The 25,938-nt window shown below is 39.3% G+C and overlaps 1 protein-coding gene across 1 annotated transcript in view; it reads right to left on the minus strand.

Moving 5' to 3' along the window:
- INTS8 (integrator complex subunit 8) overlaps positions 1-25,938 on the minus strand; it is a 57,868-nt gene that overhangs the window by 8,275 nt on the left and 23,655 nt on the right. The window contains exons 11-21 of the mRNA XM_003268361.4: positions 23,036-23,106; positions 22,468-22,643; positions 20,869-21,002; positions 18,344-18,454; positions 15,297-15,498; positions 12,668-12,789; positions 6,596-6,780; positions 6,095-6,128; positions 5,085-5,141; positions 4,941-5,002; positions 240-358 (exon numbers count right to left, since the gene is read on the minus strand). Coding sequence (XP_003268409.3) covers positions 240-358; positions 4,941-5,002; positions 5,085-5,141; positions 6,095-6,128; positions 6,596-6,780; positions 12,668-12,789; positions 15,297-15,498; positions 18,344-18,454; positions 20,869-21,002; positions 22,468-22,643; positions 23,036-23,106 — 1,273 coding nt within the window. The remainder of the gene's footprint in view (positions 1-239; positions 359-4,940; positions 5,003-5,084; positions 5,142-6,094; positions 6,129-6,595; positions 6,781-12,667; positions 12,790-15,296; positions 15,499-18,343; positions 18,455-20,868; positions 21,003-22,467; positions 22,644-23,035; positions 23,107-25,938) is intronic.

Raw genomic sequence — 25,938 nt, forward strand, 5'->3', positions numbered from 1 at the left:
AAAAAAAAAATTCACTGTTCTTTTAAAAAAGAGAATAAAAGTAGTCAACATAAAATTAAAAGCATCTGAACCAAAGGTTCTACACTAAAAAAAAGTACAAATACTTTTACTGCTTTAATTTTACTAAAGACAAGTAAATCTCAACAAAACAAGTATTGAAATAAAATAGGTTATATATTTACTTTCACTTCAAAAAGTGCTATAAAAACAAACACAAAGCAACTAAACATCTCACTTACCAAAGTAAATATCTGCCTGGATAATTAACCAGGAATGGTTATTTGGATTTATACTGAGTGTATATCGAACTAGCTCTTTCACTGTGATTGCCACAGCTTCAAAGTCCACAGACTGGAGGCTAAAAGGAAAGATACATAACATTAATCTCTATTTTAAAAGTCAACTTTAAATTCCATGCATGTATTTATTAAAAACAAAAACTCAGCCAAGATTCAGGTGAACATAAATATAATGCTCAATACTAGGAGTAAATGTATTATAAGAACTATCAACACAACTAAGTCTAAGAAAGTGTGATGGGCTAACTTTTATGAGGGGCTGAAAACAATCTGATTTTTGTTCTCTTCTCTTCAAAATGTCAAAGGTAGACAAGGCTGCACCAAGAAAGTGTATTTGCCTCTTTTACAAATGTTTAAAGTATATAGAAGTAGTAAGATAAAACCCTTATCTCTGCTTTTAGCACAATTTATGGGCAACAAAAGAGACTCATAAAATTTCCCCAAATTATTATCATCATTTTTTGTTTGAGACGGAGTCTCACTCTGTCACCCAGGTTGGAATGCGGTGGCACAATCTCAGCTCACTGCAACCTCCGCCTCCTGGGTTCAAGCGATTCCTCTGCCTCAGCCTCCTGAGTAGCTGGGATTACAGGCACTCACCACCACACCCAGCTAATTTTTTTTTTTTTTTTGTATTTTTAGTAGAAACGGGGTTTCACTATGTTGGCCAGGCTGGTCTCAAACTCCTGGCCTCAGCCAATCTGCCCATCTCAGCCTCCCAGTGCTGGGATTACAGTCCTGAGCCACCGCACCTGGCCTCCAAATGATTTTTAAGTTCTGTTATCTATGAGAAGTCACATAAAAATCAAGGACTCAGACACTGACAATGTTGCCATGTGGCCTTACATCAACCTTAAGCCTTCTTGCAGGAGTTACTGACTTCCCTCAAGATGTTTCAGGGGCCTAATGGGGTCAGGGGCTGGATGTCCAAGTATATCACATCAGTGCATTTGGCAGCCCCCAAGAATCAAGAAGAGTACTGCGAGCCTGGCTAAATGTGGACACCTTCAGGTACAGAGTCAGAAGATGGAACTGTGAAGAGAAAAGCGAGGCTGGCACCCAAAAAACTGCTAACTGCTCCCACCTCCTAAGAGCAGTAAAGCACAAGGGTAGAGAATACAGGCTGTGGATTCAGACACATGGCTCTATCATTTACAAGGTGAATTTAGACAAGGTACTTCTGTTGCTCTGAGGGGTTACAGTTTACCCTAACTCACCAGTGCCCAGTACAGTGGAAAACGAATTGTGGGATTATTAGCAAATAGTCAATTATTTATTTAAACGTAGATAGTTATATAAGTTAAACTGGCTTATAATTTTACAGACATTTACAAAATGTTACAAGTGTAAGAATTCTATATATCAAATAGTTGGTTTTAAAAACTTAATCTTCAATCCAGTGCCATTCCCACTATTCTTGGAATCAATAAAGAGTCCTCCTCAGGAGAAATACTTTTCTCTAGTCAAACATTTAGTCATATTTTGTTTTCTCTGGGTCAATTTAAAGTATTTTCATCATGAAGATAATAGTTAAGCCTACTATGTACTAGTCTTTATTCTAAATATCTAGCTTAGAAAATGTATTATTTCAGACCAGGTGCCATGGCTCATGCCTGTAATACCAGTACTTTGGGAGGCCGAGGTGGGCGGATCACGAGGTCAGGAGACCGAGATCATCCTGGCTAATATGGTGAAACCCCGTCTCTATTAAAAATACAAAAAATTAGCCAGGCGTGGTGGTGGGCGCCTGTAGTCCCAGCTACTCAGGAGGCTGAGGCAGGAGAATGGCGTGAACCTGGGAGGCAGAGCTTGCAGTGAGCTGAGATCGTGCTACTGCACGCCAGCCTGGGTGACATAGCAAGACTCCATCTCAAAAAACAAATAAATAAATAAATAAATAAATAAATAAATAAAAATGTATTATTTCATCCTCACAATTCTGAGGCAGGTACTATTTTAGAGATGGGGAACATGGCACAGAAAGCAACTTATTGAAGGGCATATACCTCTAAGTGAAAAGGCTGGAGCTCAAACCCCGTGAGTCTGACCCAGAGCCCCTAGGGTCAACAATTCTTTCGCCTCATTTATAAACACGCTGGAAACCAATCATTACAGTCTAAACTTAGGCCACAGAGGTAATACTACAGAGGCTAAAAAACACAACCATTAGGTGGGGTGCAGTGGCTCATATCTGTAATCCCAGCACTTTGGGAGGCCGAGGCAGGCAGATCACAAGGTCAGGAGTTCGAGACCAACCTGACCAACATGGTGAAACCTCATCTCTACTAAAAATACAAAAATTAGCTGTGTGTGGTGGCACATGCCTGTAATCCCAGCTACTCAGGAGGCTGAGGCAGGAGAATTGCTTGAACCCGGGAGGTGGAGGTTGCAGTGAGCTGAGATCATGCCACTGCACTCCAGCCTGGGCAACACAGCGAGACTCCGTCTCAAAAAATAAAAATAAAAATAAATAAATAAAAATAAAAGCCAGGTGTGGTGGCACACGCCTGTAGTCCCAGCCACTCAGGAGGCTGAGGGTGGAGAATTGCTCAAACCCAGAAGGTGGAGGTTGCAGTAAGCCAAGATCGTACCACTGCACTCCAGCTTGAGTGACAGAGTTAGACTCTGTCTCAAAAAAAAAAAAAAAAAAAACTCAAAAAAACAAAAACACAACCACTGAAACCACCAATTAAAAAATGCAAAATGGGGCTGGCCATGGTGGCTCACACCTGTAATCCTAGCACTTTGGGAGGCTGAGGTGTGCAGATCACCTGAGGTCAGGAGTTTGGGACCAGCCTGACCAACATGGAGAAACCCATCTCTACTAAAAACACAAAATTCGCCGAGTGTGGTGGCACATGTACTCGGTACTCGGGAGCCTGAGGCAGGAGAATCGCTTCAATCGGGGAGGCAGAGGATGCGGTGAGCCGAGATTGCGCCATTGCACTCCAGCCTGGGCAACAAAAGCGAAATTCTGTCTCAGAAAAAAAAAAAAAATCCAAAACTAGGCAGGCATGGTGGCTCACGCCTATAATTCCAGAGCTCTAGGAGGCCAAGGTGGGTGGATCTCTAGAGGCTAGGGGTTCAAGACCAGCCTGGGAAACATGGTGAAACCCCATCTCTACTAAAAATACAAATAAATAGCTGGGGGTGGTGGCATGCACCTGTAATCCCAGATACTTGGGAGGCTGAGGCATAAGAATCGCTTGAACCTCGCAGGCGTAGGTTGCAGGGAGCTGAGATCTCGCCACTGCACTCCAGCCTGGGTGACAGAGCAACGCGATGTCTTAAAAAAAAAAAAAATAAAAAAGAAAAGAAACAAAAAAAGAAAAGAGAAAAGAAAAGAAAAACTGTCTCTACCGGATTCTTGAATTGGTATCTAAAAACAGATTTTATATAAAAATCAGAAACACAGGACGACGGACTCTGCAGTTCAAATGCTGTGGAGCATGCACATGTGCTTCATGCAGCATGGTGCTCCCTTGGGAAATAAGCCTCAGTAAGTGGAGGGCAGGGGCACTCACCTGCTCTGACCCTCCAAATCCCTGGATGAGACAGAGAGCTTTTCCAATCTCTAAGGTTGAGATGGAAACAAATTCTTTACTATTATTCTATTATCAGCTTGCCTATGTATCGAAATCTTTTCTTCTTCAAAGATGCCACTAAGAGTAATAACATAAGGCTTGGACAAGCACAAACTAAGAAGACTGAGAGGGAGGACAGGGAGGAAAAACATTTGTGAGGAAACAAATGGATTCCCCTACATGAGAAGTTGCTATGTGTGGGAAAAGAAAAATGTACGTGATTTCTTCAAGTAAATGAACCCTTTTTCCTCCCCTAAAAAAAGTCCCCATCATCTTACTGTGATTCTCAGGTAGTGCATGCAAAAGGGAATATTTCTCAGTCATTAAAGAAGTTTAGTTCCTACAGCAACTAAAAGAGATTGGGAGCCTTTTGACAACGGCAGCATTAGATGAGACATACAAAAAATTATGAAAAAAACAAATCACTTTCAAATGGATACTTGTAAAAGAAATAAGATGCTGGAAATCTGACAGCAAGTCATTCTTTCATTGACCCCAATTTTCCAATTCTACTGACAATCAGGACCACTTATATCTTCTGTTCCAAGGCTGATAAATCTTAACTCCTACTTAAGAGTTATGCTGGGCCAGGTGTGGTAGCTCTTGCCTGTAATCCCAGCACTTTGGGAGGCTGAGACGGGCAGATCACTTGACGTCAGGAGTTTGAGACCAGCCTGGCCAACATGGCAAAACTACGTCTCTACTAAAAATACAAAAATTAGCCAGGCATGGTGGTGGGTGCCTGTAATCCCAGCTATTTGGGAGTCTGAGGCATGAGAATCACTTGAACCTGAGAGGCAGAGGTTGCAGTGAGCAGAAATTGTACCACTGCATTCCAGCCTGGGCAACACAGTGAGACTCTGCCTCAAAGAAAAAAAAAAAAAAAAGGGTTATGCCTTATCCACAATTTATAGCAAGATTATTAGAGAAACACAAAGACTGTAGAATCTTAGATTTCTGGCCCTTTAATAAAATTATCTAAGGGTATCTATACTAGTCAGAATGGTTTCCAAATACATAACTCAATTAATAAAATAAAAGCTATACCACTACTTACTTGGGAATGGAAGATGGCCAAATAGAAATGTGTTCAGCTGTAATATCATTCACAATGTCCTCCTTTAAAAAGAAAAAGAAAAAAGGTGTGATTTACAAATAAATTTCTTTCAAATTTTTTTAAATGAAATTATGAAATACTTACCCGAACATTGTGAAGTTTCACAAAGAGTGATAAAATAATAGTCAAAATGAGTGGTTCCTATAAGAAAACACAGAATCCTAAAACAGTGTGTGTATATTTATTTATTTAATATTTCTCCTGTCAACCTCACAGACATTAAGCATTTTAAAAGACCCTTGCCTTTTTAAAATTTAGCATCTGTTTTAGCACGTGCTTTAGCACACTAAAAATCAACTTTTTAATCGCATGTAGGGGCGGGGTGTGGATCATAGCACATAATATACATAAAATTAGCATATTTAAATATTTGGCTTATGGTGCTATCTCCAAGCTCAACTCCTCACATGACTCTCAAGTAACTTTTTATCCCTTAAAATAATGTTCAAAAAGTGAAACCTAGGTTATGTCCAATAAATAAATATGACATTGATCCTACTAAACAAAAATTAAAGCCAGGCTTCACACATCTAGCCCCTATTATGAAGACTTCTTTACAATTTAAAGAAATACCTGCTCCGTTCACTAAAACATGGTAAAGTAAATGCAAAACAAACTTTACCAATCAGAATATCCCACCCACCAATAATGATCCCTGAAGAAAAGCACATTAACAGGTCACTTTAATAATTTAACCAGAGGCCAGGCCAGGTGGCTAACACCTGTAATCCCAGCACTGTGAGAGGCCAAGAAGGGAGGATAATTTGAGACCAGGAGTTAGAAACTAGCCTGGGCAACAAGGGGAGACCTCATCGCTACAAAAAATTAGCTGGGCATGGTGACATGTGCCTGTAGTCCCAGTTCCTCAGAAGGCTGAGGCCGGAGGACTGCTTAACCTCAAGAATTAGAAGATGCAGTGAGTTACGATCACACCTCAGCACTCCAGCTTGGGTGACAGATCAAGACTCTGTCCCTTAAAAAAAAAATTAAAAAACAAATAATAATTTAGTCAGTATTTGAAGTACCCAATAATTTTTAGTCATATTCTACAAAAACCAGCAATAGTAATTAGAGCAATTTTTAATAAAACTTACTCGTAATTTTTTGATAAAAGAAAGCAGTTCACTCCTACAAAACAAAAATTTTTGAATACACATTTAATATTAGAAATAAAAAATAAAATCAAGAAAGTAAATTATAGGTGAAGGTTTATTCTTAATGCTCCAATTCTGCAAGTGTGAAAAGGAATGTAATATTCTATTGTCATACTAACCTAGTAACATTTCTTCCCTGTTTCAATCACATGTGAAGTCTTCAATACTATCCAACCTTAAATACTACTGATTTTGAATTCCAGTTGATTAAATGATTAATAGTTTCTTAAAATGACATATAAACAAAAGATCTTTCCAAAGGTAGCCAAGGCAGACAGGCTCATCACAGACAAGTACTACAGAACTTGTAAGATTGTCCAACTTTATGATATACAGAATAAAAGCTGATGTTCTTGAAATCAACCTTTAATAGGTTAATAGTATAAATAGGATAAATATTAAGAACTCAAACACAACTGACAGAAACATACCAATACATACCGATACATGATACCTAACGTAGATTCCCTCTGTTTTATTAAACTAACTCTGCCATCATTTCCTCGTTTGTGCTGACTGGACACACTACAGATTTGAACAACAACTTCCCAAAGGTCTTTGGCAGTCCGTCTACTTTCTTTAGGGCCTGGAAGTTCTTTGCATGTAGCTGCTAAAAGCTGTCCAAGCTAAAACATGAAAAACAAAATACACAAAAGATAATCTGTAATGTTGTGCACATCAGTTCCATTATCAAGACACACTGGAGGAAGATGGAATGACTGTCCAAACATACTAAGCACAGTTATTTTATGCTGTGCATTCTGTACAGCCTTTGAGGAGTTTAGGGCTCATTGTGTACTGACAGATCTGAATCTGAGAAAGATCCTCTGGTTCGAGCATACGAACTTTGTCTCTGAACAATTATAGTCTAGTGAAAACGAAAATGAGACAATGCAAAGAGATAGGTGATTTATTAAGTGGAAAAAAAAAACGAGTTGCTAAATACACATAGTATGATCCCACGTTACATAGGGGAAAAAAAAAGTGTAATGGAAGGCATACACCAAGATGTTAACTGTAGTAAAAGCCCAGGGGGTGAGATTAAAATAGTGCTCAGATTTCTCTCTCTCCCTCGTGCACATACAACTTTTAATAACTAAAAAAAAACTGTTTCAATGAAAAAAATAAGGAAAGGAATAAGGAAACTGAAGTTGGCAGAATTAAGGGATACAGATTTAAAGCAATTTTTCTCTAAGAAAATTGGTAGCAACTGGGAATGGAGCTACTGCTCATCTGAGGAGGTAGAATTAAGGCAGGACAGGTTACACAAAGTGACTGGTATGAATAAAAGCAGCCTCAATGACCTAAGATGTAGGGAGGACCCAGAAATAAAGAGAGGAAAAGCTAAAAGCAAAAGACAGAGAAAGATCGACTTACAATAAATTCAGAATTTCTTTTCTTTTCTTTTTTTTTTTTTTGGAGGCAGGGTCTTGCTCTGCACCCAGGCTGGAGTGCAGTGGTGTGATCTTGGCTCACTGCAACCTCCGCCTCCCAGGCTCAAACGATTCTTGTGCCTCAGCCTCCTGAGTAGCTGGAATTACAGGCATGTGTTACCATGCCTGGCTAATTTTTGTATTTTTAGTAGAGACGGGGTTTCACCATGTTGGCCAGGATGGTCTCGAACTCCTGGCCTCAAGTGATCTATCTGCCTCAGCCTACCAAAGTGCTGAGATTACAGGTGTGAGCCACAGCATCTGGCCACATTCAGAATTGGGCCCCTTTATCCTTGTTCTTATTAACTTTTACACTCCATGGCTCTTGTAGAGGGTGCAGTAGCAAGGATAATTTCAAATCCATCAGGAACCCCTGGTTTCTACTTAAAATGGACCTAGAAAATTTTCTAGGGGTCCCTACTGCTTAAGGCAGCTTTTTTAAGGAGGTGGCAAGATTGCGACAAAGACAAAGACAAAAATTGGTGGTTTTTCCTCTACTTTTTTTGTTATGAAAAATTTCAAACAGAAAAATTTTAAAAAAGTTCAATAAATACCTGACACATTGTGACTATTCTGCCATGTTTGCTTTATATATCTACATAAATTGTTTGTTAAACCATATTAAACTAAGTGAGACACAATATTTCATCCCTAAATACTTTCACATACATCTTCTAAGGACGACGACATTCTTCTCCATAACCACAACTCTGCGATCACGCCTGAGAAAATTAACAAGAGCACTGTGGCTTTCCAAAGCTCGTGAGAATAACATAAAAACCCGGTATACTAGGTGAATGGACATGGACCAATGGCCTAGCAGGATATTTCATCCTGCAAGCTCACCTAAAATACTCTTCCCTGACAAATGGAATCACAATACATGCAGCTATTCACTGCAATGTAATGTCAGGGCTACTGTAGCCCTTAGCTCAAATTCATCGTCTGTTGTCAGGGATCATATGCTTTAGGTCACTGAATTTATTACATAAATTTAATTTAAAAAATTTTCAAAGTCTAAGGCCCCAAATCAATTGAATTCCACAAACATTCTTGAGCAGCTACTATGTGGTGGGCATCATGGAAAGTACAACATAAAAATTAACTGCCCTGAAGCAGTTCATTGCCTTATAGAGAAGACAACTGGATAAATAACTTATTATTCAGCATAAACACAACAAAAGAAATACGTCAACAATACAGCAGTAGCAGGATCAGTACAACGGTACAAAGGAAGCAAGAAGAGGAAGTGATTTACTCATTTACAGAGAAAAGAATATGGGAAAGCATCAGAGAAATCACACAAACACGCAAAGGTGGGAAGGACATCCTGGCTCATGTGACAAACAGCGTGTGCACAGGTGCAGAATGGAAACATGGCGTGGGCACGCTGGTGCTGCCAGCACAGGGCTGGAACGCCAAGGGGCAGGGGAGCTGCACCTGGAGGAGGAGAAGCATGCATACCTTAAGAAGCCTGGGAGGCCACATGAACAACCTAAGGTTTTAGCCTATACTAGCACCACTGTGGTTGCCAATCCCCTCTACTACTACCTAGGCTCTTATCATCCAAGTGCCTATAACCTGTGCCCTTTCCATTATGTGACACTGCCACCCACTCTGATCCAAGGGGCAGACTAGACAGTTTTATATTATTTCAAAAGGGTATATTTTAGTGACATGCTTAAGAATTTTCTGTTCCTATTTGTGATTATATATGAGTAGGAAAATATGTTCCTATGTAACAGAATAGAAAACATTAAAATCACCTAATATCCCATTATCCAGAGACAATGGCTGTTAACATCCTTTCAGACTTTTTCCTACACGTGTGTGCGTGTGTGTGGTGTATTCCACACCAGATTGGAAGTGTGGAAACTGATTCAGATTGTATTTTTTTTCAAAACACAATCCCTCATTCTAAACTTCTTTCTCTAATTCCTTTTTCCTTGACATTAACAAGGCAGTGAGAGACCAATTATGTATGGAAGGTGGCACACAAAACCCTAACCAGATGACATATGAGGAGACACCTAAGTGACAATTCTTTCGCAAAGTTACCACACATCCTTCCTCCTTTTGGACCAGATCAGGGGAACTGCAGGAAGCAGTGAGACAGCCTCTCCCAGAGTTAGGCAACCAACAAAACAATTTCCTGTGTCCCTACACATCGCAGACCCTCAAGCATTCATTACACAAACACATGACTATCTCTCCTGGTGCACAGCTCCACAGAATTCACTGCCAGAGGTAAACAGAAGAGTTACTATACCATCTTTGCACTCAGTGACAAGCTATGATTCTAAGTGTAAATGACAGTAACCTTGGAACACAATGGTTCCCTCATCTGATTTTCTTAAAGGCTAAGAAAACACTGGTGTGCATAATGAGACAAGTGCCCAAGATATTAAGAACTCACATGCCAGAAAGTTCACTAAAGAGACAGAAATGATTCAGGCCAGGCGCGGTGGCTTATGCCTGTAATCCCAGCACTTTGGGAGGCCCAGGCGGGTGGATCACCTGAGGTCAGGAGTTCTAGACCAGCCATGGCAAAACCCGGTCTCTATTAAAAATACAAAACAAAAAAAAACTACCCGGGTGTGGTGGTGCACGCCTGTAATCCCAGCTACTTGGGAGGCTGAGGCACAAGAATGGGTTGAAACTGGGAGGTGGAGGTTGCAATGAGGCGAGATTGCGCCAATGCACTCCAGCCTGGGTGACAGAGGGGGACTCAGTCTCCAAAAAAAAAGAAGAGATAGATACGATTCAATATCTGAAATTTCAAAGAAAAGGATAATTCAAGTATGGCAATTTTCACGAGCAAGTGTAAAGATAACAAAAAGGGCTGGGCCGGGCGCAGTGGTTCACGCCTGTAATCCCAGCACTTTGGGAGGCCGAGGTGGGCGGATCACCTGAGGTCGGGAGTTGAGATCCGCCTGATTAACATTGAGAAACCTCATCTCTACTAAAAATACAAAATTAGCCAGGTGTGGTGGTGCGTGCCTGTAATCCCAGCTACTCGGGGGCCTGAGGCAGGAGAATTGCTTGAATCCGGGAGGCAGAGGTTGCGGTGAGCCAAGATCGTGCCATTGCACGCCAGCCTGGGCAACAAGAGTGAAACTCCATCTCAAAAAAAAAAAAAAAAAAAAAAAAGGGCCAGGCTCGATGGCTCACGCCTGCAATCCCAGCACTTTGGGAGGCCAAGGCGGGCAGATCACGAGGTCAGGAGATTGAGACCATCCTGGCTAACACGGTAAAACCCTGTCTCCACTAAAAATACAAAAATTTAGCCAGGCGTGGTGGTGGGTGCCTGTAGTCCCAGCTACTCTGGAGGCTGAGGCAGGAGAATGGCGTGAACCCAGGAGGCAGAGCTTGCAGTGAGCTGCGATCACGCCACTGCACTCCAGCCTGGGCGACAGAGCAAGACTCTGTCTCAAAAAAAAAAAAAAAGATAACAAAAAGGGAGGAAAAAACTGAAGAAATCAATAAACTCTCAATAAATACAGAAAGGTTAAAATGAAATGAGCTCATTTTTTAAAAGGACATGCATGAAATATGAAGGAAGAAACAAGTAACCAAACACAAATGTTACAAAGTGGTACAGTTTTACAAGAGTTCCCAGATAAACACAGATTTAAAGGATTTTTTTTTTTTTTTTTTTTTTTTTTTTTGACACCAAGTCTCGCTCTGTCGCACAGGCTGGAGTCCAGTGGCGCGATCTAGGCTCACTGCAAGATCCGCCTCCCAGGTTCACGCCATTCTCCTGCCTCAGCCTCCCGAGTAGCTGGGACTACAGGCACCCGCCACTACGCCCAGCTAATTTTTTTTGTATTTTTAGTAGACGGGGTTTCACCGTGTTAGCCAGGGTGGTCTTGATCTCCTGACCTCGTGATCTGCCCGTCTCGGCCTCCCAAAGTGCTGGGATTACAGGCGTGAGCCACTGCACCCGGCCGATTTAAAGGATTTTGTATTACTAGACAAGTTGAGACAAACAAAGAAGAATAACATAAGGTAATAGGAACAATTAAAAATAATGAGAAAATCTGAAGCACCAAATATACCCAAAAAGGAGAGAGGGACTTATAATGTTAAATCACTACATGTTTTACTTTGTTTTTTGGGGTTTTTGTTTTTGTTGTTGTTTTTTTGAGATGCAGTTTCACTCTTGTTGCCCAGGCTGGAATGCAATGGCGCCATCTTGGCTCACAGCAAACTCTGCCTCCCAGGTTCAAACGATTATCCTGCCTCAGCCTTCTGAGTAGCTAGGACTACAGGCGCCTGCCACCACACCTGGCTAATTTTTTATTTTTAGTAGAGACAGGGTTTCACCATATTGGCCAGGCTGGTCTCAAACTCCTGACCTTGTGATCCACATGTTTTGGCCTCCCAAAGTGCTGAGATTACAGGCGTGAGCCACCGAGCCCAGCCTACTTTGTTTTTTAACTGTAAGACCAGAAAGTGAGAAAAACCCAGTACTTACTCACAGTGTGTATAATATTAACACATGAAAGATATAATCTTAGAAAAAACCTCCAGTTTCTTATTAGTTTTGATATTTTCTGTACTCAGCATTTTAGGTTGCAAAGGATATAATTAAGACAACAAAATAACTTACTGCCAATTTACTGAATAAATTCTTTCACTAGGCGAATAATTACTAATAGCAAACCTGTTAGAGATTCAGACATAGCAAACTTAGAAGGGAAAATTCTAAGGAAGAATAGTGTTCAAATGGAAACAAGGAAAAGTGAATCCCTGACGGACTCCATCAGTTCTAGAGTGTGATTATAGCAACCAAAGCAAAGAAAGTGAATCTCTCATTACTTAGGATTACACCAATGTGTTATCTGTTAACTAAATAATCTGTGACTACATGCTCATGAATTATAGAGCATTAGAAAGAAATATTAGAACAAGGTCAAGTGCATGAATTATCAAAAACTATCCTTTAACTACAAATCAACAAGCATTTGTCCAATCATTTGTATCACAGAAATTAGACAAGTTCCCAAAGTAGTATAAAGTTAAAGAAACAAGTATAATAATACCATCCTAACAATCCTTTTATTTAAACATTAACTACCTTTACATATGGATTATTCTGAAGCAAAAATGCAGGAACTTGGAGTGTAAGGTATTCATTTTCCCTCCAGTTTAACATAAAGGCAACACATTCCTCAGCTATAACTTGACGAAGAGGAATATCTAAAAAGCAAAGAAGAAAACAGTTGGAATTACCATCACAACATTAAAATAAGAACAAAGCAAATACTTGCTCAGATTTCAAATGAATAAAAAAATGGGACGGGTATGGTGGCTCACACTTGTAATCCCAACACTTTGGGAGGCCAAGGCATGAGGACCACTTGAGGCCAGGAGTTTGAGACCAGCCTGGGCAACAGAGTGAGACCTTGTCTCAAAAATAAAATTTTGTAGAGACAGGGTCTCGCTCTGTCGCCCAGGATGGAGCGCAGTGGTGTGATCATGGCTCACTGCAGCCTTGAGCTCCCAAGCTCAAGAGATCCTTCCACCTCAACCTCCCCAAGTAGCTGGGACCACAGGTCCACACCTGGCTAATGCTACCACACCTGGCTAATTTTTGCATTTTTGTAGAGATGGGGTCTCACTATGTTGTCCAGGCTGGTCTCGAACTCCTGGACTCCAGTGATCTGCCCACCTTGGCCTCCCAAAGTTCTGGGATTATAGGCGTGAGCCACCATGCCCAGCCTCCTTCTTATTTTAAATACTGTTTATAAGCACAAGCTATAGGATAAGTTGCTGAACATTTAGTAAGTTCAGAGTTTACAAAAATTATATGCAGAGCTATCAGTCCTTTACCCTCCCTATCCCCAAAAAAGTGATGTGAACTACAAACTGTTAAGCCAAAAAGGTAGCACAAACAGACTAATGATTTAAAGGAACTTTCACCCATTTCAAAGAGGAAGAGCACAGGCTTCGAAGCTGGGCTGGAGTAAAGTCATAGTTCTGTTTCTTCCTGTGTGACTGTGGGCAAATTTCTCAACCTCTCTGCACCTCGGTTTCTTAGTTACAAAATGGGGATAAGGAAACAGTAGCTACTTCACAGAGCTGCTATGAGGACTAAATGAGTTATGCACCTGAAGCTTAGAACAATGCCTGACACGTAGTTAGCACTCCACAAACATTAGGGTTTAAACATTCTTCCTCATTTTAGAAAACCATGTATGGAAAACCTACCTTCCACTTTTAAAAAGTAAACACGTATACAGCAGCATGCATTCTTTGGTGCCAGCATATTATTAGATCAATCCTCATGAAGACATTACAATATTTAAGAGCACTGATGTGTTAAAGCTCAAAGGCATTCTCTCTATAGGGTACTAAAAAGTTATGATCTATAACTGCATGTCCCTGCTGGAAATCACTTTAATTAGAAATTAAATTAACCCATAGGACACAAGACAGTAGCACTTGCTTCTGTTCTGACACATTACTATCACCTTCCTTTATAATGCAATTCCACTGTTTATACTATTAAATGTGTACAGTATGATTTAATTGCTCTAAATACTTCTAAAGCAGAAAACTAAGAAACCGCTTTAAGAAAGATCTGTATGTGTCACAGATGATCATTTATATGGTAAGCCCCTTTTCATAGTAAGACATTTACAATTAGAATACTCAAGATCTGTTCCTAAAGTAGACACAAGTGAATTTCTAGCCCACTGGCAATCAGTGTGAAGGCATTTTATGGATGTAACGAGGAAATAAAACTTCAATCTGTATACTCAAGGACATTTTGATTCTTTCAAACACCTGAAATTGCAATATAGTTTCTCTAGTGTGTAGAAGTATCCCCTAAAATTCATGTGTATCTGGAACCTGAGAACATGACCTTATTTGGAAATAGTCTTTGCAGATGTAATTAGCTATGATGAAGTCAGCTGGATTACGGCAGAACTTAGATCCAATGACCGGTGTCCTTATAAGAAGAGAACACCGACATACACAGGGAGAAGACCATGTGAAGACAGCAGCAGAGACTGGAGCAATGCAGCCACAAGCCAAAGATTGCTGGGTCACCAGAGGCTAGGAAGACGCAAGGAGTCTTTCTTGGAGCCTTTGGGGGCAGCATAGCCCTGCAGACATCCTGACTTCAGACATCCGGCCTCCAGAACTGGGAGATAATATATTTCTGTTGTTTTAAGTCACCCAGTTTGTGGTACCTTGTTACAGAAATCCCAGAAACGAACAGTTTCCTTCATTTTTCCCAACGTTCTCAAGTGAACACCAAACCCAAATTCTGTTTTACGAGTGAAATAACTTTTTTCAAAGATGATAAAAACTCAGCCGGGCATAGTGGCTCATGCCTCTAATCCCAGCACTTTGGGAGGGCGAGGAGGGTGGATCACCTGGGGTCAGGAGTTCAAAACCAGCCTGGCCAACATAATGAAACCCCATCTCTACAAAAATACAAAAATTAGCCGGGCATAACGGCGGGTTCCTGTAATCTCAGCAACTGAGGAGGCTGAGGCAGGAGGGTCACTTTAACCCAGGAGGCAGAGACTGCAGTGGGCCGAGATCACGCCATTACACTCCAGCCTGGGTGACAGAGCCACACTTCATTTCAAAAAAAAAAAGATTACCAACCCAAATAAATGTGCTTTTAAATTTTCCCCCATAATTATCTGAGTACTGAGTTTCTGAAATTTGTCTTTGTGAACCAGTCTTACCAGGAAGCCTCATTTCCAGATAGCCTCGTACCCTACTTATAAGGTCGGATGGCGGTCTCTCTCCTGCCTGCCCTGTCCCAGCTTCATGTGTATGAATATCCAAAAGCAACATCTCATTCAGCATGACCTGACGAAGCTTTGGTGAGAACTCTGTTACCAACTCCAAACAAGCAGCAAAGAGCTGTTTAGCATGGGAAAAGTCCTATGAAAAGAAAAAGAATAGCCCGGGTCACCTTTCCTTTGGCGCCAAAAAATTGTGCCTTTATGTTGACAGAGCAAAGAGGAGAAGGATTAGTTCAAATGGTCAACGTTGCTTTTCTCAGGGAGTAAGGCTAGACAGTCTTTTCATCTCTGTATTGTTGATATTCCAAAAAATGTTTAATACCTTTGTAATTTTAAAAAATCCAATAAACAATATAAAATACTTGTTATATTATTATGCAACTTTTATAAAAGTTATAAAATAACCAACGACTTCTGTATTACGCAGGTGTAAAATTCTATTACAAGCACCCTCCTCCATCCAACATATTCAGAATTAGACCTTAGACCACTCAAGGGTTACACATTCCAAAATCTTTGCACACCACCCTACCAGACAATAAAATTGGCTAACAAATAAAATGAAATAAATCAGCTATGATCCAAGTCCTTTCCTATGCATCTCTTATGTTTCTAAAGACTATATTCTATTGCTCCACATATTTCATTCAGTCCCATAATCTGGCTTCTACCCCCATCATTACAAAGAAATAGCTCTCACAAGCCAAAGATCTTTTAACTGTCCAATCTACTGAACACTGTTATCTTACAGGAATTAGGGGCTGCAACTCAGTGCTATGTATTGCCTTTTTCTTGATATTTTCTTTTCCCCTAGCTATTACACCTACATTTGTCGGGTCCTCACACCCATCACACCACTATTTCCTGGACCTAGTATTGCATTCCCTAGGGTCTCACACTCTTTATATTCTCTCTGGGTGATCTTTGGTAATTCCCAAATCTGTAACTCCAGTCCAGACCATTCTCCAAGCTTTAGGCTGTTTCCAACTGTAGCTTCAAATTAAAATTGTAAAAATAAACTCATAATCTGCCCTGCAAAAATGTGTTTCTGCACATTCACTTGCTGGTATTGCCACTTGTTCTCTGACTCTCAAACCGGAAGTCTGAGCATCATGCTCAATTCTTTCTCCCTCTCTTGCCTTCCACATTGTCAGTTACCAATTGCTTCCAGATTTTACCTCCTAAATATTTCTCTAATATGTTCTCTTCTCTCTATCCCTTGTAACACTTGTGACACTTACTAGCTGTGTGCCCTTGGACAACTTAATACCTTTAAAACTGAGATAATACCTTCCACAAACTTTTTGTGAATAAATGAAACAGTAAATGTATATGAAATTTCAGAACAGTTTCTGTGCCCAGTAAATGTTATGTTAGGTGTGGAAGGAGATAAAGCTGCTAACTACATTCCTCCTATTAAAACTTTTCAATGGCTTACAATTGTCTCATGATGCATTGTCTAATATGGCAGCCACTAGATAAGATGTGGCTATTGAGCATGTGAAATGTGACTAGACCAAATTGAGAGATTCTATAAGTATAAAATACTTACTGGATTTTGAAGACTTAGCACATACATTTTCAAAAGAATGCAAAACATCTCAACTTTTTATATCGATTACACATTGAAATTAGACATATTGAGTTAAATAAATCATTTCAATCAACTACACTTTTTTATGAAATTACAGATTACCTATGTGGCCTACATTGTGTTTCTACTGGACAATGATGGTCTAGAGCAGCAGTTCTCAAACTTTAGCATGCAACAGAATTACTTTGAGGGCTTATTTAAAAAGATGTTGGGCCCCATCCCAGAATTTCTGATCCATTAGGTCTAGGACAGGGCCCTAAAATTTTTATTTCCAGCAAGTTCCAGCCACGTGCAGTGGCTCATGCCTGTGATTCCAGCACTTTGGTAGGCTGATGTGGAAGGATTGTTTGAGCCCAGGAGTTCAAGATCAGCCTGGGCAACATAAGGAGACGCTGTCTCTGCAAAAAAAAAAAAATTTCTTTCAAATAAGCTGGGCATGGTGGCACATGCCTGTGGTTCCAGCTACTTAGGGGGCTGAGGTGGGAGGATTGCTTGAGCCCAGGAAGTCAAGGCTGCAGTGAGCCATGATCACGCCACTGCACCCCGGTCTGGGCGACACAGCAACACCCTGTCTCAAACAAAAAGTTCCCAAATGTCACTGATGCTGCTGGTGTGGGGATGTAGTTAACTTATTTAAGCCTCAATTTTAGTTCATTTCTGCCTTCCAAATGCTGTCTTTAACCTTCCTAAAGAACTCAGTGTATGATCAGTCATGCAACTGCACTATCTTATGTAACATTCCACTTATATCTCAACATCCCAGACTGCAAACTCATGTAAAATACACTACAAAAGTACATTTTTTAAAAGTTTGTTTTTTAATCTTGGTACACAATCTTTACTAGCTGAATCCTAAAGAATACAAATAATATCTTTGCATGTTCTCTAAACTTTTAAAAAGGCACAGAGCAGTATTCATTTGATCAAGACCATTTTAGTATAATTATAATGGTAAAGCAAAAAGAACAAACCAAAATGCCTTTTCAAATATCCTTTTAGGCCTATGACTGTGACTTTAAAGATTAGGAAAAGGTAAGTTCTGGTTCCTGACTTCCTGCTAAAATTAGTAAAGCATATTCTTTTTTTTTTGAGATGGACTATCACTCTGTCACCCAGGCTGAAGTGCAATGATGCAGTCTCAGCTCACTCCAACCTCCACCTCCCATGAGATTCTCCTGCCTCAGACTCCAGAGTAGCTGAGATCACAGCCACCTGGCTAATTTTTGTATTTTTAGTAGAGAGAAGGTTTCACCATGTTGGCCAGGCTGGTCTTGACCTCAGTTGATCTGCCCACCTCAGACTCCCAAAGTGCTGGGATTACAGGTGTGAGCCACGGCACCTGGCCATAAAGCATATTCTTAACAAGTGTTTGATTCACACTGTTACTCACCTTAACAGTACTGCAGTGCAAACCTTTGGCCATAAGAATATAAACCAAATCTCTTGTTAAATTGTCTTTAATTCCCAGGATAACACCACTATAGACAGAAGGTACTTCCCACTAAAAGAAACAAAAAATAAATAAATATATATATATATATGCACATACAGAGGAAGCCAAATCTAGATAAGAATCTTTCAATAAACTTCAATCGCATTTAAAAAAAATAATTCATGGGTTGTCTCTTAAAGAGAAAGGAAAATGACAGCCACAGTATAACACTAATGAAAATGAACACATTCACTACAATCAGCAAGTAATAAATAATGGACTGGGATTACTATTAGGAAAAAAAGACAAAGACCAGGAGTTTTATATATATTAATTCAGGTAATCCTCACGACAATATCAAGGTAAGTACTATTATGCTACTACTGTCATTTTGCAAATGAGGAAACTGCAACACAAAGAAGTTAAATAACCTGTTCGAGATTATACACTATTTAAGCATGAAGCTGGCATTCAAGCTCAAGCAGGTGGTTAGTCCCAGAATCCCCTATCATAACTATTATGCTATACTTGTTCATCTTAAAAATTTTTGGTTTGTTGTTGATTTTTGAGATTGTCTTGCTCTGTCGCCCAGGCTGGAGTGCAGTGGCTTGATCTCTGCTCACTGCAATCTCTGCCTCCCAGGTTCAAGTGATTCTCCTGCCTCAGCCTCCCGAGTAGCTGGAAATACAGGTGCATGCCACCATGCCCAGCTAATTTTTGTATTTTTAGTAGAGACGGGGTTTCCCTGTGTTGGCTAGGCTGGTCTTGAACTCCTGGCCTCAAGTGATCCACCCACCTCAGCTCCCCAAAGTGCTGGGATTACAGGCATGAGCCACTGCACCTGGCCTTCATCTTAAAAATTCACACTAATAAATAGCACCAATGCTAAAAAAAAAAAAAAAAGCTCAACTAACTTTTAGAGCAATTTTTTCTTTTCTCTCTACTAGTATGTTTAAACCCAATGTTTAAAAATACAGGTCGGGCGCAGTGGGTCATGCCTATAATCCCAGCACCTTGGGAGGCTGAGGCAGGCAGATCAGCTGAGGTCAGGAGTTCAAGACCAGCCTGACCAACATGGAGAACAACATGGAGAAACCCGTCTCTACTAAAAATACAAAATTCGTCAGGCATGGTGGGGCATGCCTGTAATCCCAGCTACTCGGGAGGCTGAGGCAGGAGAATCGCTTGAACCCGGGAGGCAGAGGTTGCAGTGAGCCAAGATCGCACCATTGCACTCCAGCCTGGGCAACAATAGTGAAACTCCGTCTCAAAAAAAAAAAAAAAAAAAAAAAACCATACATTTCTGGCTGCCTTTTTACTACATCTTCAGCAGGGAAGGAGTAAGTATGTAGTTAGTTAGGAGCATTCCATATTGCTTTAATTTCTCCTGTATCTGTCGATTACTTCCCTTGTATCTCTAAGCTACATTCCACTGAAATGGTGTTTTAAAAGCTATTTTCTTTTTTTTTTTTGAGACGAGTCTCGCCCTGTCACCCAGGCTGGAGTGCAGTGGCGCAATCTCGGCTCACTGCAAGCTCCGCCTCCCGGGTTCACGCCATTCTCCTGCCTCAGCCTCTCCGAGTAGCTGGGACTACAGGCGCCCACCACCACGCCCGGCTAATTTTTTTTGTATTTTTAGTAGAGACGGGGTTTCACCATGGTCTCGATCTCCTGACCTCGTGATCCGCCCGCCTCGGCCTCCCAAAGTGCTGGGATTACAAGCTTGAGCCACCACGCCCGGCCAAAAGCTATTTTCATTTGCACTTTCTATGCAGGAAAACTTTCTAATAGATAAACTCAGAAACAGGTAAATGTATTAGCTGGGAGTTTTTAAAGGAACATTTAAAGCCAAAAATGTTCCATAATGAAGTATTATGCTACATAATGCATAAATAATATACTATTTACATATATTTACAACTATATTTAAAATGCAGCCAGACGTGGTGGCTCACACCTGTAATCCCAACACTTGGGGAGGCAGAAGCGGGTAGATCACTTGTGGTCAGGAGTTCGAGACCATCCTGGCCAACATGGTGAAACCCCATCTCTACTAAAAATACAAAAATTAGCCAGGCATGGTGACAGGTACCTGTAATCCCAGCTACCTGGGAGGCTGAGGCAGGAGAATCACTTGAATCTGGGAGGCAGAGGTTGCAGCGAACCAAGATTGCACCACTGCACTCCAGCCTGAGCGACAAAATGAGATTTCGTCTCAAAAAATAAATGAAATAAAATGCATATATTTTGTCAACAAATAGAAAAACTCATTTTTAGATGTTACTCATTTAATGGTATTTTTTTGTTTCTGACATTTCCTATTTTCTCTGTCGATGGATGTTAAAAATGCAATTATGGTCATATGAAGGTCTTAAAACTGTTAAGAGGTCCTTATTATCAAAAAGGTCAGGGAACAGCTTTTCTATTAAATTACCTCAGAAAACAAGAGCAATTTTCTTATCTGTTCTTGACATAGGGTTTACCTTATTAGACACTGTCCAGAATTGGCGCTCTGAAGTCATACCATGTAATTCAATTAAAATTTGTCTAATCCTCCAAGGATCCACTGACAATATAAGTTGATGTTCTAACTGACCAATGTTGACACTTGCTGAAGCTAAAAAAAAGATTTATATTTCAATGATTTAATTCAAAGATATACACGAGAATGACAATTTACTTAAAATTATGTATTTTGTATTATATCTATAAATTAAAAGCTGCTATCATCTTGAGAACTGATTCATTCAACATTGTGTAAATTACATATTAACTTTATCCTCACACAGAAAACCTCACGAAATTTTACTATATCTGCATTTAATAAAATGTATTTTAAAAATAAAGATAATGAAAATATAAACAAGATAAAAATCAATATTTCATGCAAAGAACTATGTAGAATATATGAAAATAATTAACTTATACACAGACTTATACACTACGTAACTTATACACTACTTTTGAACATAATGCGTTAACAGAAGCATATATAAAATGTTAATTTTGAGTAATAAACATTAAGCATGTGTTTTATGAGAGAAGGGGGCATGCTCTTCCCAGAGAACCAAATATGATTACCAAAATCCCTAACTACAGCTCAGATATCAGACACAGTCTTCAATAATGCATTTCCAGCATTTCTGTGTTAACCTTACCCTTTTCCTTTACAACTGGACATTCAACCAGTTTAAATTTAGTGAAGGTCAAAAAAGCTAAACGTTTGCTTTTGTTAAACCAACTGAATTCTCTCTCATCTATATTAAATGTTGAAGTTTATGTTTCTTATTTAAAAACAGCATTGTATTTTCTACTTATATTTGTAAGGGCAAAAATGGAAAAAAAAATCAAACAAGGCAAAAATGGCGACAATGCAAAAGCTGTTCAGTCAGCAGATACTAGCACAGTGATATAGACTGACATGCACGAAAATCTGTCCTCTTTTTGGTCCCAGCATCTCTCACCACTCCTCTCCCCCTTTCTGTTTTTACCTCCATGAACATATTGGCAGCAGTGTTAGCTTGGTCTATTTCTCCAGCTAAAATCTTTTTTTTTTTTTTTTGAGTCGGAGTCTCACTCTGTCACCCAGGCTGGAGTGCAGGGGCACGATCTTGGCTCACTGCAAGCTCCACCTCCCGGGTTCACACCATTCTCCTGCCTCAGCCCCCAGAGTGGCTGGGACTACAGGCGCCCACCACCATGCCTGGCTAATTTTTTGTGTTTTTAGTAGAGACGGGGTTTCACGGTGTTAGCCAGGATGGTCTCAATCTCCTGACCTCGCGATCCGCCCGCCTCAGCCTCCCAAAGTGCTGGGATTACAGGCGTGAGCCACCGCACCCAGCCTTCGCCAGCTAAAATGTTTTATGTATCTAGGCCTGAATTTGCACTTATCATTGGCTTGGCAGAGCTCCAGGGCATAACTGCTTATACAGAAATCTGATACTGAAGACAGGTGAATTTCTATTAATTACCAACACAAGCGTTAATTAAAACAAGAGAGAATCCTCAAATATATTTCAAGGTTAATTTGAATAGAGGGGTAAAACATGCCAACATTTTGGCTGGCAGACTAGAGAGCTAACCTGGGATATCATAAAATGAAGTTACAGGTTTAATGCACAGATTTACTCTAGGGGATCTCTTCCTCATCTGATCAACAAGTAGCTTTCGTTCTTCATCTTTCAACAATGTAATGAAAAGCTCATGTGAAGAAATCATGAAAACATACTGCAGATCTTCCAACCCCAGACACACATTCCTAGATCAGTAAGAAATATTGTAAAACAAAAAAGTGTATAATTTAGTTTGAGAAAAACAATCATATCAACCAATTTTAATAAGCCATTTAAAAAGCCACCATTACATAAACTGTATAATGATATTTTAAAATACATTTTAAAATTCCCCTTTGGTCCCTATTTAAAATTGTGATGTCAATGCCACAATATTAAAAAAAGCTAACTATATAATCCTAACGTCTCACGTGGCTATACAAATTTGAACTTAATGGGTTCTCAAACACCAGTTACTGCCTGGTTAAAAGATACCCAAGACAAAAACAAAAGATAATACAGATATTTTGTTCACAGGACTAAGTTCAAAGTTAAAAAAAAAAAAAAAAGAAAGAAAAAAGAAAAGAAAGGTACTTACTTTAGAAAAGCAGCCATGTTTCCTTTCAAAGACTCTGAAGCTTTTTCTAAATTTATTGATCTTGAACATACCTAGGAATTTGAGTAATTTTCATTTGAATATGGGTACTTTTAAAAATGTAAATTATAATTTGAAAAGGCTGGATTTAAAAACAACTGAATTTTCCTTTTTCAACCATGTACCAATCACAGATTTAGTTAAGTAACTTAACAGAAGAGACCAGACCAAGAAATAATCCATCACAAAGAGGGAATGGAATGTGACCATTTTAACAAGTGCAGGTGTACACATGTAGCAAAGAATAACCTAGTAACCATGCTATATACAGTTCTCACAGAATTTATCAAGTATGTTGCCAAATTATATTAAGTGATAAACCATAGAAATCAGTAGCTCCTGTCAGAAAAGAGTTAAAAAAATAAAAAATTTTTAAAACCAAAAAGAAAATAGTTGAAAATAACTGATTTATCACGAATACAGAACTAATGGTTCTATATTCATGAGCTATTCATGAATAGTTAAAAAGGTAACCAAGGTTTAAAAAGTAAACAATGCAAAACAAAGAATAGAAACTAGTTATGGTTATATTAGTTATCTACAAATAATACTTTCATATTATGTTGAATTTATTCATTAGATTAGGATTCCTCCCCATATATTATTTATAAGAAGCCAAAATAAAATATAACTAGTGTAAAAGTCCTTAATCTCAAGAAATTGCTAAATATTTTTTACGTTGAAACACACACAAAAAATAGAATGTTCATAGCAGTATTAATCACAGTAGCCAAAAAGTAGAAATAACCTGCAGTCTACCAAATGATGAATAAACACACAAAATATAGTATATATCCATTCAATTAAGTATTATTCAGCCATAAAAAGTGAAGTACTGATACATGCTACAATATTGAAAACATGCTAAGTGAAGGAAGCCAGTTACAAAAGATCATCTATTTCATAGTTCCATTTACATAATATACCCAGAACAGATAAATCTATAGAGAAAGTAGATTAGTAGTTGCCTCAGGTGGTGCAAGATTGAGGGAAAATGAAGAGTGACAGGTAATGAATAAGAGACTATCTTCTTGAGGTGAAAAAAGGAAGTGAAGTGATAGTTGCCCAACTCTAGGAACACACTAAAACCCACTGACTTATACACTTTAAATGCGTGAACTGTATGGTATGTGACTTATATCTTGATGAAACTGTTATTTAAAAAACAGGCTGGGTGCAGTGGCTCTTGCCTCTAATCCCAGCACTTTGGGAGGCTGAGACAGGTGGATCATCTGAGGTCAAGAGTTCGAGATCAGCCTGGCCAACATGGTGAAACCTCATCTCTACTAAAAATACAAAAAAAATTACGTGGGCGTGGTGGCACGGGCCTGTAGTCCCAGCTACTTGCGGGGGCTGAGGTGGAAGAATCACTTCAACCCAGGAGGCAGAGGTTGCAGTGAGTGGAGATCAGGCCACTGCACTCCAGCCTGGACAACAGAGACTCCATCTCAAAAAAAAAAAAGCAGTGTTTTAAAAGTACTATGTTCAAATACCATTTTCTGATTAACAAATTAACCTATCAGTAAATAACATCTGAGCATCTTGGAGTATGTATTATATACTTACATTCTAATAACTTTCTTTGCTGCCATATGTAAATATCTTATTATGGTGAGTAATAAATACCTGAGTCTCCTTTTACAACGGATTATTTATTCACATAGTGAGAAGCTTTGTACATGTGTCATAGAACAATGTAGGGAACATGTAACTTCTGATAAGCAAACCTAACAGATCATGTTATGTGAATTTCATGCACTTCAATTTTAAAAAAGAAAAACTCAAACTAGTGGGCATCTCTGTAGATGCTTTAATATTAAAATAATAAATTTTAATACTAATAAACAAGATGAAATGGACAAATCCTTAGAAAATAACTTCTTAAAACTCACTCTAGAAAAACAAGAATATAGTTCTATGATCACTAATCAAAAACCTTCCCACAAAAAAATTATCCAGGCCCAGAGTTTACTGGTAAATTCTACCCAACACTGAAAGAAGCAACGACTTCATTTTTACACAAACTTTTCCAGAAAATAAAAAAGACAGATGCCTCAACTTATTTATAAGGCAAGCATGACCTTGACACCAAAATCAAAGGCAGGACAAGAAAGAAAAAAATGTGTGCATCGGCCAGGTGTCATGGCTCACACCTGTAATCCAGACACTTTGGGAGGCACAGGCGGGAGGATCACTTGAGGTCAGGAGTTTGAAACCAGCCCAGCCAACATGGTAAAACCCTGTCTCTATTAAAAATACGAAAAAATTAGCTGGGCATGGTGGCAGGTGCCTATAATCTCAGCTACTGTGGAGGCTGAGGCAGGAGAATCACTTGAACCCGGAGAGGGAAGTTGCAGTGAGCCAAGATCGCGCCACTGCACTCCAGTTTGGCTGACACAGTAAGACTTCATCTCAAAAAAATAAAAAAATAAAAATATGTGCATCAATCTCATACATGAATGTAGAAAAAAAAAATTCATACATTGGCAAACCAAGTTCAGCAATTTCTATTAAAAAAAGATCATGACCTAGTTGGGTCTATTCCAGACACGCAAAGGTGGTTTAACACTTGAAAATCAATTATACTTTATCACATGAACAGGTAAGGAGAGAAATTATGTGATCATTTCAATAGACACAGAAAAAGCATTTAATACAATCTAAAAATAATTCGTTATTTTAAAAACAGGACCTTCAGTGAACTAAGGAGAGAAAGGAACTTCCTTAATCAGACAAGGAATAGCAACAAGAAAAACCTACAATTAAACATCATTCTAAATGGTGAAATAGTGCAAGCTTGCTTTCTGAGACTGGGAGTGAGACGAGGCAGTTCTCTATTCCCACTT

Source organism: Nomascus leucogenys, chromosome 16 (genome assembly GCF_006542625.1).
Source record: "Nomascus leucogenys isolate Asia chromosome 16, Asia_NLE_v1, whole genome shotgun sequence".
Taxonomy (NCBI): domain Eukaryota; kingdom Metazoa; phylum Chordata; class Mammalia; order Primates; family Hylobatidae; genus Nomascus; species Nomascus leucogenys.